General features: G+C 43.4%; 1 protein-coding gene across 1 annotated transcript in view; it reads right to left on the reverse strand.

Annotated features, from left to right (window-relative positions):
• TNFRSF11A (TNF receptor superfamily member 11a) overlaps positions 1-15,635 on the reverse strand; it is a 54,793-nt gene that overhangs the window by 18,263 nt on the left and 20,895 nt on the right. The window contains exons 2-7 of the mRNA XM_069467920.1: positions 13,678-13,759; positions 12,399-12,524; positions 8,506-8,649; positions 5,177-5,270; positions 3,907-4,001; positions 2,546-2,659 (exon numbers count right to left, since the gene is read on the reverse strand). Of these exons, the coding sequence (XP_069324021.1) occupies positions 2,546-2,659; positions 3,907-4,001; positions 5,177-5,270; positions 8,506-8,649; positions 12,399-12,524; positions 13,678-13,759 (655 nt within the window). The remainder of the gene's footprint in view (positions 1-2,545; positions 2,660-3,906; positions 4,002-5,176; positions 5,271-8,505; positions 8,650-12,398; positions 12,525-13,677; positions 13,760-15,635) is intronic.

The following is a 15,635-nucleotide window of genomic DNA, read 5'->3' on the forward strand; positions in this document are numbered from 1 at the left end:
CTGCTCCAATGTATGTGCAATAAAATCGAGGTATACAGGAAGGGCTGTCAGACCCTGCTGAATTCCAGCAGGTCCCCAAATCTTTTCCGCTATCCCTGGTTGCTTCTCAGAAGAAAGAAGAATATGTTCTTTGGCATATACAAAGTACATCTCCATTAACTTTTATAAAATAGAAGTAATGAAATCTAAAAGGTCAAATCTATGAATTTATATTATACCAAGATAAAATTTTATCCCACCTATAATGAATATGTAACGTTGTATCCACTATAAAGACCGAAGTTAGGGGTCATCAGTTCTCCATGGGAAGATAATCACAGTTCATAACAATAGCTAATGACATCTAACACATCCTGAGCACTTAAGTGCACCAGGCAGTGAGCTACACGGTCTACACATAATCTCATTTATGCTATAGACTATTCTGTAACCTTGCACAGATTAATTAACCTCTCTTAGCCTCAGTTTCTTCCTCATAAAATAGGAAAAATAATGGTGCCTACCGCACGGTGCTGTTGTGAAGATTTACTTAGTACGTGTAAAATGCATATAGTCGTGCTGGCATATGATAATATTCAACATATGTTAGCTATTGCCATCATCATCATCATTCTTGCTTCTTTTCTATCATTTTGAAATTATATCACAGAAAAATTACTCCCAACAAAAGGACAGTTGCAGCTGTTTCCTTGTAGGAATCAGTCTAGACAATCACAAATGGAACTAAAAAGAAATACTTATACACAGAGGTGATAGCCAGTCGTAACTACCATGATGGTCTCTCCCTGGGATAACTGCAAACACCTTCCAGTCTGTGCCCGTGTCCACTCTCCCTGCACCACCGAGTCCGTTTGCTACTCGTGAGCCGGGCGCTGTCCTCGCTGCGCTCTGCTGAGGCCTGCAGGGCTGCCTCGTCTGGCCATGCCCTCCTCCTCTCCGCTTCCACCTCAGCTGCTTCCCTGACTTTCTGCTACAGCTGCAGTAGCCTCTACCAATGCCCTCAGCGCACCACAGTAAATTCCAATTGCCTTTCAGATCTCAGCTCACCCATCTCCTCCTCTGGGAAGCCCTGGCTGACCTCAAGGCCGGGCAGATCCTCTGCCCCTGCTACCTGGTGCTGGGCACTTTCTTTCCTGTACTCAGCTGCATGCTGTGGGCTGAGCACCTGCCTGCCCACTGAGATGCTTCCTCCAGGAGGGCACTGGCTGTGTCGGTGCTGTTCCATATTGAGACCTCAGTGCCAGTCCAGTGGCTGGTGGCCAGTTAACATGTGTGGATGAATGGATGAAGAAAAAGCTAACCTTTCCTCTTTACTCTTTTGATTGCCCAGTTTACATTAGGCCATGTAACGGTAATAGAAATAGCAAGATCTGCTGGGCGTTACAAAGTCTATGGATGTGATATGGGAGAACTGACCAAATCACAGCAAAGGAGAGGTAGACAGTATAAACAAGCGAGCAACTGAAAATGGAAAAGGATGGTGAAACAACAGGTGCTTCAAGAGAGAATTTGTGCCGGGCGCAGTGGCTCACGCCTGTAATCCTAGCACTTTGGGAGGCTGAGGGAGGAGGATCACTTGAGGCCAGGAGTTTGAGATAAGCCTGAGCAACACAGTGAGATCTGTCTCTACAAAAAAAACGGAAAAAATTAGATGGGTGTGGTGGCGCATGCCTGTAGTCCCAGCTACTTGGGAGGCTGAAGTGGGAGGATGGCTTGAGCCTAAGAGTTCGAGGTTGCTGTGAGCTATGATGATGCCACTGCACTCTAGCCCAGGCAACAGAGCAAGACCCTGTCTCAAAAAAAAAAAAAAAAAATAATAATAATAAATAAATAGAAAGAATGATTTGAATATTAAAGGATTAAGAAATATCTTTAGGAAACCTAATAAAGCCTTGAATCCTTTCCTTTCATAAAAATTACAATTAACTTTGTAGTATAATGCCAAACATGATGTGATATTTAAAATCACCAACAATTTTTTATGAGAACATTTTTCCCAAGAAATAATACTTTATTGTCCATTCTAAGCACCTAAATTTACTAAATATATACTTTTAGATTCACATCATAAATCTAAAATCATAATTTTAGATTCACATTTCAAAGTAACACCCCAATCAAAACTTCCCCCTACCATTCATCTGAATGAATATTCTGTCTACATTTTAAATGTGTATATTAAAAATTGGTGTATTACAGGATAAATACAACCCCCCTGTATCACCGATGCTGCACCACCTATACAAGTTAAACACAGAGCTTACAAATCGTCAGTTTCCTGAATGCTAGAATATTCTTGTTTGCATATATGCAAACAGACACAATGTTGAGTTTCGGGCTTTTTTTGTCTTTGTTTTTGTTTTCGCTAGAGAACAATAAGACAGAAGGGCGTTTCACTTTAGTTTAAGTGCAAACATCTCAAGGCACTCATTTAAGCACATCACCAAAGGCAGCCAGTGGACAATCTCCTCATCTTCCAAAGCATTTACCTAGAAATGTTATCTATTGTAAGATTAATTTTCAAAACCCACCACACACACAATACCTGTTAGTGCTTTCCCTTTTTTCCTGTAGTAAACACCAGAGATGACGGCAGCGACTACTGCCACACATATGAAGAAAAGCAGAATAATTAAACCGGGCAAGTAAATCTGGGGTTCTGTATCGGAAGAAAGTGAGAAATACGGCATTAGAGATTATTTAATTTTACTAGGCTTAAAAACAAAACCCTGTAAATCAAACCCCAGAATCAAGGATCTTGGTCTGGAATGAGCTAAGTGGGAAGCTCCCCAGCTCCGACTGTGCTTGTCAGCGTGCCTCACACTCTGAGAGTGGGACCCACAATTTAGCCCAGCCCTGGTCACTCTGTCTTCACAAGGCGTGAGGTCAGCCAGGGCCACTGTGGTGTTTCCCACTTTAGAACAACTCTAAGTGTGCTCACCATGCCACCCAGCTTCACCCTGGCCTAGCTCCAGAACCCCTCCACCTCCCCAGGTGGACGCCTCTACAGGCAGAAGGAAGCCTTTGTCCCATCTTGTTCCTGACAGCAACATGGTACCAGGTCTTGCTGGTCTTGAGAACACAACCACGGTCACCCTGTGACGTATTCCTGCTGCTTGATCTATGACACAGTGTGGACTTGACCATTTTCTTCATCCCTCCTTGATCACTTCATTGCCAGAAAAATCTTCACATTATGAACTCCTGGTTTCCTTGTTCTGGTTTCCTGGACTCCTATCTTTCCTCTCCTCTCTTTTTAAAAATAACCTTTTATTATTCCCTTATTTTTAATGTTATCTGCAAAATGGTCTTTTATAAATTGTGCTCTTACTGTATAACTCTGTATCCAGAATGCTGGAACGTCTTCCTATTTCCCAAAATGTCAAATCCAAACCCCAATTTTCTTGGTCAAAGCCCGTTAACCCTGTTATTCTGTGGCCTACATCAGAAAGGTCTTTCGCCACTTACGACATCTCTTCCAATAGCTGGACCCACCTCCGCACTCTCTCACCACATGTCTTAACCACAGCTAAGCGATATACTTTTGATGACTTTGATGATGGTCTCACTCACGCGGAGTAGCCAGCCTCTAGGATTAACCATCGACTTTCCGTCAATCTTTGAAGCTGTATTTAAGATTAATTTAATCTACAAAAGGTTCCATAAATAATGATAGGTAGCTGCTATTAGTTATCCCCAATCCAATGTAGAAAATTATCAAGGAAACAATATCTGGAATTAAAATACTGATAAAAATGAAATACTGAGCTGACCACGGACAGGATGAAATGCAAAGAGAAGACCAACTCCTGCAGGGGAAGATCCAGCATGTCAGTCGGGCGAGGTCCAGACACGCTGATGATACTGGGGCATATCTGCCAACCAACAAGCTCTTTTAAAACCTACCATTTGGTGGCTTTCTAGACGGCAGAGAAGAACTGCAAACCACATCTGATTTCTCCGTCCCGGGACGTTCTACTGTCTTTCCAAGGATGGTACAGCTGTGGGGGGGAAAGTAGTTAAGTGCTTTGGTTTTATATTCTTGCTTAAAAAAACAAACGAATGAAAGACTGCACGGGTTGCCAGCTCTCTCTGGAGAGGAACCCATGTCTTCCTGGTCTTTTGCATGCTCAGGGCCTTTCACAGAGGAGCAGCACATCACAAGGGTGGGAAAACTGGGTCAACAAGAGCAACCACTGCCCGTGTTCCTAAGAACTACTCTGGGAGTGTGGTCAACAAGCAAGTGGATCAGGGTCTTCAGTAAAGAACATTCCAGTAGCTCCAATAACCATGGGTAAGTAATACACTTTTGATGATTCTGATGATGGTTCTTTTTAAGTTGAAAAATACAGAAAATCCTCTTCAACATAAAACTTGCATGAGTGGATCAGAAAATAAACATTTAATACGGAATAGACTGGGAACCGAAAGAATCATTACATGGATTTTTAGCATTCAACATCAAGCATGCCGTGAAAGGACCCAGGAATTCTACCATACATACACTCACATATGAGTGAAAAAGTACATATATGAGAGTCTTCATTACAAAATTATGTATTGCAAAAGATTAGAAGCAACCTAAATGACTATCAATAGGGAACTTAATAAATCATGGTACACCTCTACAATGAAATACTCTGCAGCTCTAAAAAGCTACAAAGATCTAGGTTAACTAATATAGAAAACGCTTCAGGATATATTATATGAAAAAAAAACCAAGGTGTTTACAGTGTGCAAACATTTATATAAACAGGAGGCTTCTACATGCACATATACAACACACACACACACACACACACACACACACACAAATCTCTGAATGAATAAACCAGTGATGTTGGGAAGTTGGGAAAAGTGGGAGAGGTTATTGAATGATAATAAATGTCATAAATCATTTTCAACTACATAAGGTTAGAAAAAGGAAAAAAGAAGCTGCAACTTTAAGTCACAGACTATTGAATCTAAAATGTCACACGAAGTTCCCATCATGCATATCGGGTTGAAGAATTGGTTTGACTGGTTTATTTTTCCAACGCTGAATTGACATTTTTCATTTTGAACATGCTTCAAGAGGAAGCCTAACCCAATGGAATCTGTTTTCAACCCAGACGAGATGGTGGAGGTTGAGTTACTTAAGATCAGCAAAGTCTTTGGCTCCTTTGTTGTCACTTACTTGGTCCAGGGTTTGCATCTGTCCGTGGAAGAAAAGGCGTCTGAGAAGTAGCCTACAAGGCAAGGCCTGCACACCGTGTCCTTGTTGAGCTGCACTGTCAAAAAAACCAAACAGAAAAAAACGAACAAAAAACAAACAAGGACACTTAGAGATCGGCCAGGATGGTATTCTAAAGGCCCAGAGATGAGGAGCTGTCCCTCTCTGTTCCTATCTCCCCATTCCTGCTCTCAACACCCAGGTCTAATTGCTTCAGCCCCCGCTGGCTTGTGCCGGTGAACCAGTTCTGGCCCCAGCGGTGAGTTACGGAACTGTGTTCAGAAAGGTAACTGGCTCAATGCCAGGCCACTAACACTGGTATCTGAGGTTCAGGTCTGGCCAGCTCTTGTCCTGACCCTTTGCTGTTCAGAGCCACTGCCCTGCACCCACACCTTGTTTCCTAGTCTGGGAGTCTGTGCCCATCGCTCCTGCCGTCCACCTCCTGTTTTCCCCAGGCACCTGGCTGCTGGCCCCTTTCTGCCTTCCTGGCTTACGTGAGCCTTCATCACCAGGGAATGGCAGCCTCATTACTGCTTTTAAGGGAAACTTACTGTCCTGACCCCTGCTGGTGAGCGTAATCTCAGTATGAGTATTGAAGTGTCATCAGTTTTCTCAATTGAAAAAAAAAAAAAGAACCCTGCAGGTCTCTTTCTCTGAAACCAAGGGCTGGTATCAAACTTTTTCTGTAAAGAGCCAGACAGTAAATATCTTAGGCTTTATAGGCCTTAGAGTCTGCTGTGACTGCCTGTAGCACGAAAGGAGTCATATAAACACAAGTGCTGGGGTAGATTTTGGAGCCCTGCCTTGATCCACAGGGCTGAAAGTAGGAGTTGATCCTGGTTAATATGCTTAACTCTCACATTCCTCATAAACTATAATACGTTATCAAACACGGATGTCCCAGGTCTCCTATGTCTACTGACCCTACTGCAGCCAGCATGTGATGACCCTTTGGTGAGTCCAATGAAGAACATGGGCCACTATGTAACATTATAATCAGGCTATTGGCTGGTGCCCAAACCACAAATTACTCCTGAAATTAGTAGCAATTCTGTGATTTATTTTCATGAATAAAACGCGAAAATAAGGAATTAAATTTTCTTTGTACAAAGTCAGGTAGAAGTACATTCCTGATTTCTGCAATTTGGCTCAATGAGTAAGGTGCCTGCCACCTTAATCTAGTATTTTAATTTACCTTGAAACTATACTCACAAAAGCTCAGTTAACATCTATTATTAATAATAACTTACATTAATTCAAACAGCTTTTTAAGAGATGAACAAAGTCTAGAAGATTTTGAGAAGCCTTCAAAAAGAGGGCTCTCTAAGGCCCTACAAGGCATACAAAGGGTTAAGGGCATTAATTTCCATACACTGGACTTCCACACGACTCTTTGGTAACACTGACCTGCCAAAACACCCTGCAGGCTCTCTTCTCCCTTCTCCCTTTCACAATCCCAGTTTACAAAAGAAGGTACACTTGTTTTCCACCCCAAATCCTGCTATGATGCCAAACCTCTGAGATACCAAACAAAATGACAAGTAGAAATATTGGTCCTGGCAAATCTGCTGCATTCAGAGCACCCGGTTATAGTTTCTATTTTCCCCTATCTATTAAAGGCAAAAGTAGGGAAACAGAAATGGGGCCTTTAGGACCAGATTGAATTGTCCTGAATTCACATATACTGCAAGGCGGGGAGTGAAACTGTCATTCATCTACCTCTTCACTTCTATCTTCCACCTGTTGTCAAAGAATGCACCACTTCCAAAGGTGCAAGGCAGAGAGAACATCTATCAGAAACCTGGATGTGACATGCAGGTGACAAACTTGAGGAAAGGCTCTGGGCCTTGTCCATCTTAGAATCAGAATTCAGAGAGGGTTGACTATAATGGGGAGATTTATTTTAATAATTGAAAAAAATCAAATCAGACTTTTCCTAAGAGAAAGCATGTCTGGTTTAGTCAATGCATTTCATAAGGATTGTCAGTTAGACTCTATCACGGACATGCTCCTCAATATGAATTGAAATGAATAATATTTTAATCCTCCCAACCCTGTCCAAGTATATTGGGTTAAAACTAGGTGCCTCTAAACGAACGATTAATGATTATAAATAATCACTTGTTATGTTTTGAAAAACCTGCTTTGTTATACCCCCTAGAAGTCGGGAAAGCAAATGACACTAAGAAATACTTTTTGTGAGTCAAAGGGATTTCTATGTCTTTACTTTCAACACAATTAAGGACTCAGTTAAGTTCTCTACTGATAGATCATTAATAATAACTTCTGATATCACATCAGTAGGTGATCTTAGACACATAAGTCAGAAGGTACTGAAAGAATTGAGGGATACTCCTATAACAAAAGTCTCTCCTTAGCAATAAGTAGTATCAACCATGAATATATGAATTGGAAAAAAATCCCACTTGTTATAAAGTTCAAAAGCTTTTACTTTTATAATAACATAGAATATATTTATTTTAGACCAGTTGTGACAACTTGGTCCAGAAGAAATGTTTTCAACCCTGAGAACCTTGAGTCATAGTACATTTTCAAAAACTGAGATTTCAAATAAGTGCATATTTTTGATGTAAATGAGTATGAAAGACTGGTTGTAAAAGACCTGGAAGCATAAAAACATATTAGGATAGAATTCTGTGGGGAAGACGGAATGGATACAAATCAAAGGAGAGAAGAGAACTTGTAAAACTTCCAACAGTTAAGTATGATCAGTGCATTTTACAATGAATGATGGTGGGTATCAAATTGCTAGGGTGTTTAGATTGCACTGAATATTTTTTAAAGCGTTACTGCTGTTACAATTCCCTAGTAACTAATCCTTAACAACTCTTTAAATTTGTAATAAAAAATTGTAGATGTCAACTTAAAAATGTGCCTGGGGGCGGGGTGGGCACTGCATGGTTTCTTCAAAATGCTAATAAGGGAGTAGACATTTTTTTAAAAAGTTTGACCACCCCTACCCTATCCCATTCCCTCCTAAGTGGGGACCCCAGGGTTTCAGAGATGGAGGAGCCCCAGGGCCACTGTGGCGGTGACAAGGGCACGTGTGCCGACTGCTCCCAGGCCTTTGGAAGAATCTAGGCCGGAGAGGCATTCTCAGGTCTTGCCTGCGCCTGCACCTTGGAGAAAATCAAGGGGTCCCCTCGGGTTCCTGCAGTGCCACGTGGCGCCCTGGGGTGTTGATGATGCTGTTACTGAAGCTGTCTCAAAGCTCGCTTTGCCCTAGCTGCAGGGCTCTGGGAGGGCCGACACACGCGCAAACCCAACCGTACACGGGTGCTGGGCGCCCAGGCCCGGCGCGCACTCGGTGTTGCGGCGGCAGCACTCGCAGTCCTGGCTCCAGTGGTAGCCCGCCGTGCAGGCGCAGCGCCGCGGGGCCGTCCGGTTGCCGGGGTCCACGGCCACCAGGGCCTTGCCTGCGGGAGACAAGAGACGGGTCAGAGGCCGGGGATGAGGCGGGAGCACAGTACACCGTCCACGTCGCCCAGCTGTCCAACACCCCAGCCCAGAGTGCCCAGACAGCCCGCCCGGCTCGCTCACAGCATGAATCACCAAGGACACGCTGTTTAAGGAACTCCCAAGTTCCTCCTGGCACTTCCTGTGTTGGCACCAACACGTCCCAGTAGGTTTTTTTCTCTCTCTGATAATTAAGAGTGTTGTGGGCTTCTAAAAAAGTCAATTTGCATGTTAGTAGGACGATAAGGAAGAGGGAATTTATGATCACTGAATGCAGAATAGTTTTGGCTAATGCAGAATAGTCAGACATAGTACACAGCTCCTTGAATTTTAGTATAATAAATTCAACTGTCATAGATCTCCTTAATACCAATACTAGATTGGACCTAAGAGAATGGGGTTTCTGGAGATTTGGGATTCATCTTGGGATCGTCAAGGGTCCCCAGTGAGAACGGGAGTCACGATGTGGTGAGGTAAGTGAGGAAAACACAGAAGTGGGCCGTATGACATGCCCGGGAATCGCTCTCCCCAAATACTTGGACGTTTGTCTCTTTTTGCACAACACATAGCAAAATGCTCGCCTTCTTACTCTAAATCTCCTGTCCCCTTTCAGTTCCATTGTAAACTACACACACACACACACACACACACACACACAGAGTCAATCTTCATGATTCACAGATTCACACCTGCAAGTTCATCTACTGGATAAAATTTATTTGTAACCTCAAAATCAATACTTGGGGCACGTTGCAGTCATTCATGGATGAGCCCAGAACCGTGTAAATTTTGAGTCACTCCACACTCCGGTCCCTGAGGTCGAACCAGGTGACACTCTGCCTTCTCTTTTCAGCTCTCGTACTGTAAACAGGTGTCCTTTTTGCAGCCGATCATCTAGTGCCACGTTTTTCTCATTTTTGTTTTGCTTTTTGTTGGTGATTTTCCTGTTTAAAACAACCCCCAAGAGTAGTGCCAAAGGGCTTTCTAGTGTTCCCGAGAGCGAGAAGGCTCTGACGTGCCTTACGGAGAAAACATGTGTGTTAAATAAACTTCATCCAGGCGTGAGTTACAGCGCTGTTGGCCCTGAGTGCCGAGAGTGCTAATGAATCAACAACATATTTCAAATAAGGTGTCTTTAAACAGAAACACACATGAAAGAAGGTTATGTGTCGATCAGTCGATGAAAATGTTGCAACAGGAACCTAACCTAAGCCTGTATTTCCCCCAGGAGCAACCGTTCAGGATTTGCTAATTCAGTGACATAACTATTGTGAATAACAAGAATCAACTGCACACGTGCACACGATACAAAACAGTAACGTATTTAAAACAGACCTGATAGCTCTGTAGGGCTCCATCTCACCTGGACTTGTACCTTCTATTCCTGAGTACTCAGAGGAGTTCCAAGGGAAAAAGAAACAAACCAGAAATCTGTTTCCCGCTTCACTGTCTCAAGTTATAGCCAGCAGGGAGGGAACAGTTTGTATTTCCACTCCCATTAGACTCACACATGGTGAACCTGGATACATCCCCATGCACTTCAGTGCCCAGTTTCCAAGGCCCAGGTCGGCTTTGCAGCCCCAAGGCCAAAATGCAGAAACATGTACCTAACGCATGGGGACATACATGGACACATGTCACTTTTCAGGAAAATTCTCAGCACTCCCAGAATCCCACGCAAATGTAAGTGAACATAAGCCTGTGGGGTGATGAGTAATTTTGACATATTTTAAAATATCTTAACACATCAGGTTTTAATCAATTTTGGCGGTAGACAGAATGAATCTGTATTTCCAAGAGACAGCAATGAGTCAAGGTCATTACTAAGCAGTGGGAAATAAAAACGACTTGATCAGATGCTTCTGCTCAGTGGAGTTTCCATGTTATCTTCTCCAGCCAAAATCTGCTAGCTATCTCTAGCACATTAGAAAAGTTATGGTGTTAAAAACGATACTTAGTTCCTAGCTCTGTCCAATTAAAAAAGAAATCCATAAACAAGGACCACTCCAGTAGCAGGGAGTCTCCCTACTACCAGACTGGGGTCGCTAAATAAAATATTCCACTAAAAGCCATCAGGAATCCTTAGGAATCCTTAGCTAATCGTAGTTTAGGACAGGGATTGGCCAGGGTAGGCCTGGAAGCAAGAGTGCTCTTAAATATGCCTGAGGTTGTATCAGAAGACTTGAAGCCACCGTGAAGATGTGTGACAATCTGAGCACCAGTGAAACTGGTAACTGCAATAGATTGAAACAGCTCAAATACATCTAAATTAAAGAGTTCACAATATTAATATGAATCCTTGGGAGTATGCTTGGTAAGGCACTGGTTTGAAAAGTGATAAAGTTACAAGCATTTACTCTGTCTTTCCTATATGTACTGCACTTCAGGGTAACAGAGTTGGTGGAGGAAGTGTCTCTTTCTAAGGCATGTCAGCTAACAAAAAAAGAAGAAATAAGACAATGAGAATATCACCTTTCTACAGCCCTTAATAAAAATGTATCTAGACCATGCTCATTAGCAGCTGCTAACATCATAAAGAGAGATAGCAGTTATTATATGACTGCAACGCGTTATATGCAAGAACTACATTATGTGTGGAGTTTTGCCAAAAACAAGGCAAAACAAAAAGAAAGCACAACGTGATTGGCTTTCTATATCTAACAACCAATTTACAGGAAATACAGGGGACAGAAGAATATGTTAAATGACACCAAGGGAACGCAGCTGGCAAAATCCAGACTGTGGAAACTCCACGGGATGAACATAGGTTCTTCAACAAATAAACTGAATGGAAAAAGGAAAAAAAGAGAAAGGAACCTCTAACTTAAGAAGCTTCAGAGATGTATTTTGATCCTGATTCTTATGAATAAATTATAATTTAAAAAAACATTTGAGGCAAAAAAATTATGGCAGTCTGGTAAGGAGATGAAACTGGAGAGTTAATAAAACAGTTGTACTTTAGAAAAAAGGTGTAAGAGTCAGAAGATACAGTTTTGAGTCCTGCTTCTCATCTGTTAACCTTGTAGAAGTCATGCAACCTCTCTAAGTCTCAGTTTATCCATCTGTAAAATAGGTTAATTATGGCGATCTCACAGAGTTTTGGGAACGAAAGCATGTGGGAACATTGTGGAAACATTGTATCAACTGTAAGATGTGTTCCATGATTAAACTGCAACATGAACACATTCCAGAACATTCCAAGTGAAGAATTTTAACACAAGGCTTCAGGCATCTAAAACACACCTTTCCGGGGGTTTTTGGTCAGAGCTTCTTCCTCTGTCCCCCCAAAAGAAACAGCATAGGCTGTACCTAAAAATGTCTGTGTAGAAGAGGAGACCAGGCCTGGGGCAGTGGCTCACGCCTATAATCCTAGCACTCTGGGAGGCCGAGGTGGGGGGATCGCTGGAAGTCAGGAGTTCAAGACCAGCCTGAGCTAGAGCGAGACCCCATCTCTGCTAAAAACAGAAAAATTAGCCAGATGTGGTGGTGTGCACCTGTAGTTCCAGCTACTAGGGAGGGTGAGGCAGAGGATAGCTTGAGTCCAGGAGTTTGAGGTTGCTGTGAGCTAGGCTGATGCCACAGCACTCTACTCAGGGCAACAGAATAAGACTCTGTCTCAAAGAAGAAAAAAAAAGAGGAGATCAGAGGGACAAAAGACAAACATTGGGTTTCCACTCTTCCCACTGACACATTGGTGCGACCAACTCACCTGTGTCACAAACTTTATGCAGCAAGCATTTATCTTCTTCATTCCAGGTAGCCAAGTATTCATCCCGGCCACAGGGCAGACATACACTGTCAGAGGTAGTAGTGCACTTAGAAGACATGTACTTTCCTTAAATTGGAAGAGGAGGAACATACCATCAAGAAACAAAAACCAAACAACACAAAGCAAAATGACAACAAGAACGGCACCAATCTATTGGACCAACTTTCACGCCCATGATCCCAGGAAGCCCCCCGAAGACGATGTGATACAAGGCCACAGTGCACGCAGCACCGGGGCTCCTTACGCTGCTCGGCTGGCTGCGTCCCCTCCCCTGGGTTGCTGAGCCTGCAGTCGTAGCAGTCTCTTGGTTTTTCCAAGTAAAAGACCAACCACTCTTTGCACTCAAAAACTCTGCTAAGGAGCAGAGCTATGGTTTTAAACTAGGCCATGCAAAACTTGAGGGGTTTCCTGGAGGGGGGCTAAGCAAGAGGAACTTCATTGCCCCCTTCCCCTCCCATTTTCAAACTCCCCTCTGCTTTCAATCTACTTCTGTCCCCCACACACTATGGGCTCTCATGGTCAACTCTCTCACACACACGCACATACTCGAAAAAGAAAACCACTGGATCTTGGTTCTGCACATCCAAGAAATATGTGTAGCTGAAACAGCCAAAAGGTCTTACAAGGTAATCTGCCCATCTCTCCCCTCCCCAGAACAAGGAGAGAGGGGGGACCCAGTGGACTGGGGACCTCACTGGGGCTGCAGAAGTACCTGGCCACACGCCTGGCAGAGCAACTTTGGGAAAGTGGTAGCCAGGCCTTCTGTCCCTCAGCAAGTAGATGGGAGAAGGTAGGACTGGGTTTCGGCAATTTTCAGTAGCAACAATTCCAGTGTGGTTGTTCCAAAATAAAATTTCCAGGAAAACAATTTTAAACAAGAGTGGCATTTCACATTTTGAGAGTTTGAATCATAAAGTGCTAAAATATGGTTTTAAGAAAACTTCTTGCTATCTCAAGAAATAGCATAGTGTTTTAGAAAATTGTGTTTTAGCACAAATTAAGTACCAGTATCTACAACTGCTTTTGATCTTTAAGTGATTTTATTTATTGTATTGAGAAAAAAAGTTTGTGTCTTCGTAGTGAGGGACATTACCACTTGCTACTGCCATGAAAAGTCTATCCAATTTCTTTTTTCAGCTGGCAGGACAGAAAAAAATATAACAACGAAAGCCTCACCCACTTTTCAGGGACAGGGGAGGTGGCCCAGAAGCAGGTGTACCTGGTTCACATTTGCTGCAGCATCGTCCTAGAAGCTCATAATGCCTCTCGCTGGGACACGGAGGAGAGAGCTGCACGGTCACCTGAAAAGAACAGTGACATCAGGTAGCGATTACACACAGGTTCTTTCTGGATAAAACAAAAAATGAATCACCAAATTACATTTCTATAAAGCATAATACCATACAACAGTTCTGAAACTGCTGTATGTAGTATCACCTCCAAAAATGTCACTTTCCTATTCCTGCCCATTTCCCCCTAAGAATGTATAAAACCAACATTTTAGCACAGGGCTTGAAACCTTTTTAAGCATGAAAACCCATTTGAATAGCTGAAACCATTTCAGTAATGCTCATGGTAATATGATGGATTAAAGGAAATTTAGAAATTACACACAGAAAGTTAAAAACTGCTTTGCACAGGCCACAAACAAAACTGGTCCCACTACTCCGGAGTCAGGCGGTGGTCAATATACACTTAGCCCACTTCGGTCATGAAACCATAGGAACAAAATGAGGCTCTGTAATATGATTATACCAAGGGATGTCAAATTTGGTGTCACGAGCTATTTCTGAGTTTTAAAAAATGTTTGATACTGCTTACATTTTAAAATGTTACACATGCACAGAGTTTTTAAAAAGTGGGGAGAGGTGGGGTGTTGCAGGAGCTTCCTGCTCCCTGAGGATTCTGGACAAGCTGCCTAAGCCTTCTGAGCCTCCAGTTCCCTTTCTGGTTCAAAGTAGTATGATTCTAATGTAAATACTAATCTCTGAATCTGCCCTCTGAGTAAAACAAAATAAAACAAAGCAGCCCGGGCCACTGTAATCACCCAGAGATTCTTATCAGTTTGCTGCAGGAAAGCTCTTTTCCTCATCAGCATTCTCAGAGTGAGAAAACAACAGTCCTGTTGATAAGCAGGCATGCTAGACACTGAGCAGTGAAACTGAAGAGCTGGGTTTAGCTGAACAGACATCAGAGTTCATGCACACGACAGTCAAGTTCTGGCTGGGTCCCTGGATGCAAAATTACAAACCTTCCCCTCAAGGGGCTTAAGGTCCAGTGGTGAACATGCACCAGGGTAGCTGCTACACAGAAACATCCAGGAAAGGTTTCCCAAGGGACCTTGGAGTGAGCCCTACCTTACAGGATAAACAGAAATCAGCCAGACGAAGAAGCAGGGACTGGCAGGTGGAGGTAGGGGGCGGGGCAGGGAAGACTTTTTACACAATGCGAACAGGTCAGAGGCAGTGAGGTCTGAAATGGCACTTTGGGGTGGCAATAAGAGCTCTTCAGTCTGGCCGGAGCCCGGTGTCACAAAGGCAGTCAGAGGAGAGCTTCATCTGCACATTAGAGACCTCAGATGGAGGGGATAGAAATAACATAGCTTGGAAGCAGCCAAGCATCTTCAAAATACCCCAATTCTGGAAGGAAGTTTTATCAAGAACGCACCAAATCCAGGAAACCTAAGGCTAGCTGGGTGGGTGTGGGGGATGCAGCCAAGACAGACCTCTCTGAGCTCACCCTGGCCAGGCAAAGGGCTAACCGGGAGGGCTGGGGGCAGGAATGGTGACTCTGAGGTCCCAGCGTATTACTGGGGCGATGTGTGCCAGGAGGGTTGTACCTGGACTTGTTTCCCGGGCCCAGCCAGGGACCCAGCTAACATGGATAGGATGCTCCCAATACATTCCACCAGGTGACAAGGGCTTAGAGACATCACAGTGAGGAGGAGGAATGGCTTAAAAGAAGTCACCATGCCTCTCCCCTCTGGTCTCCTTTCTTTTTGTTTTCAGTAGGAATGGCTCTCCTGGAGGCAGACACTGCCCCTCTCTGGGTCTCTCTGGGTAATGTGCGTACATGAAAGAAAAGCAGAAAGAGCAGAAGCAAAGCGGTAGAACCACACGTGGCCATGCGGACTGACAAACAGGATTTATCTGAGCCTAAGGATTTGTGAACACTGCT

The sequence above is a fragment of the Eulemur rufifrons genome, chromosome 5 (assembly GCF_041146395.1).
Source record: "Eulemur rufifrons isolate Redbay chromosome 5, OSU_ERuf_1, whole genome shotgun sequence".
In the NCBI taxonomy this organism is placed as follows: Eukaryota; Metazoa; Chordata; class Mammalia; order Primates; family Lemuridae; genus Eulemur; species Eulemur rufifrons.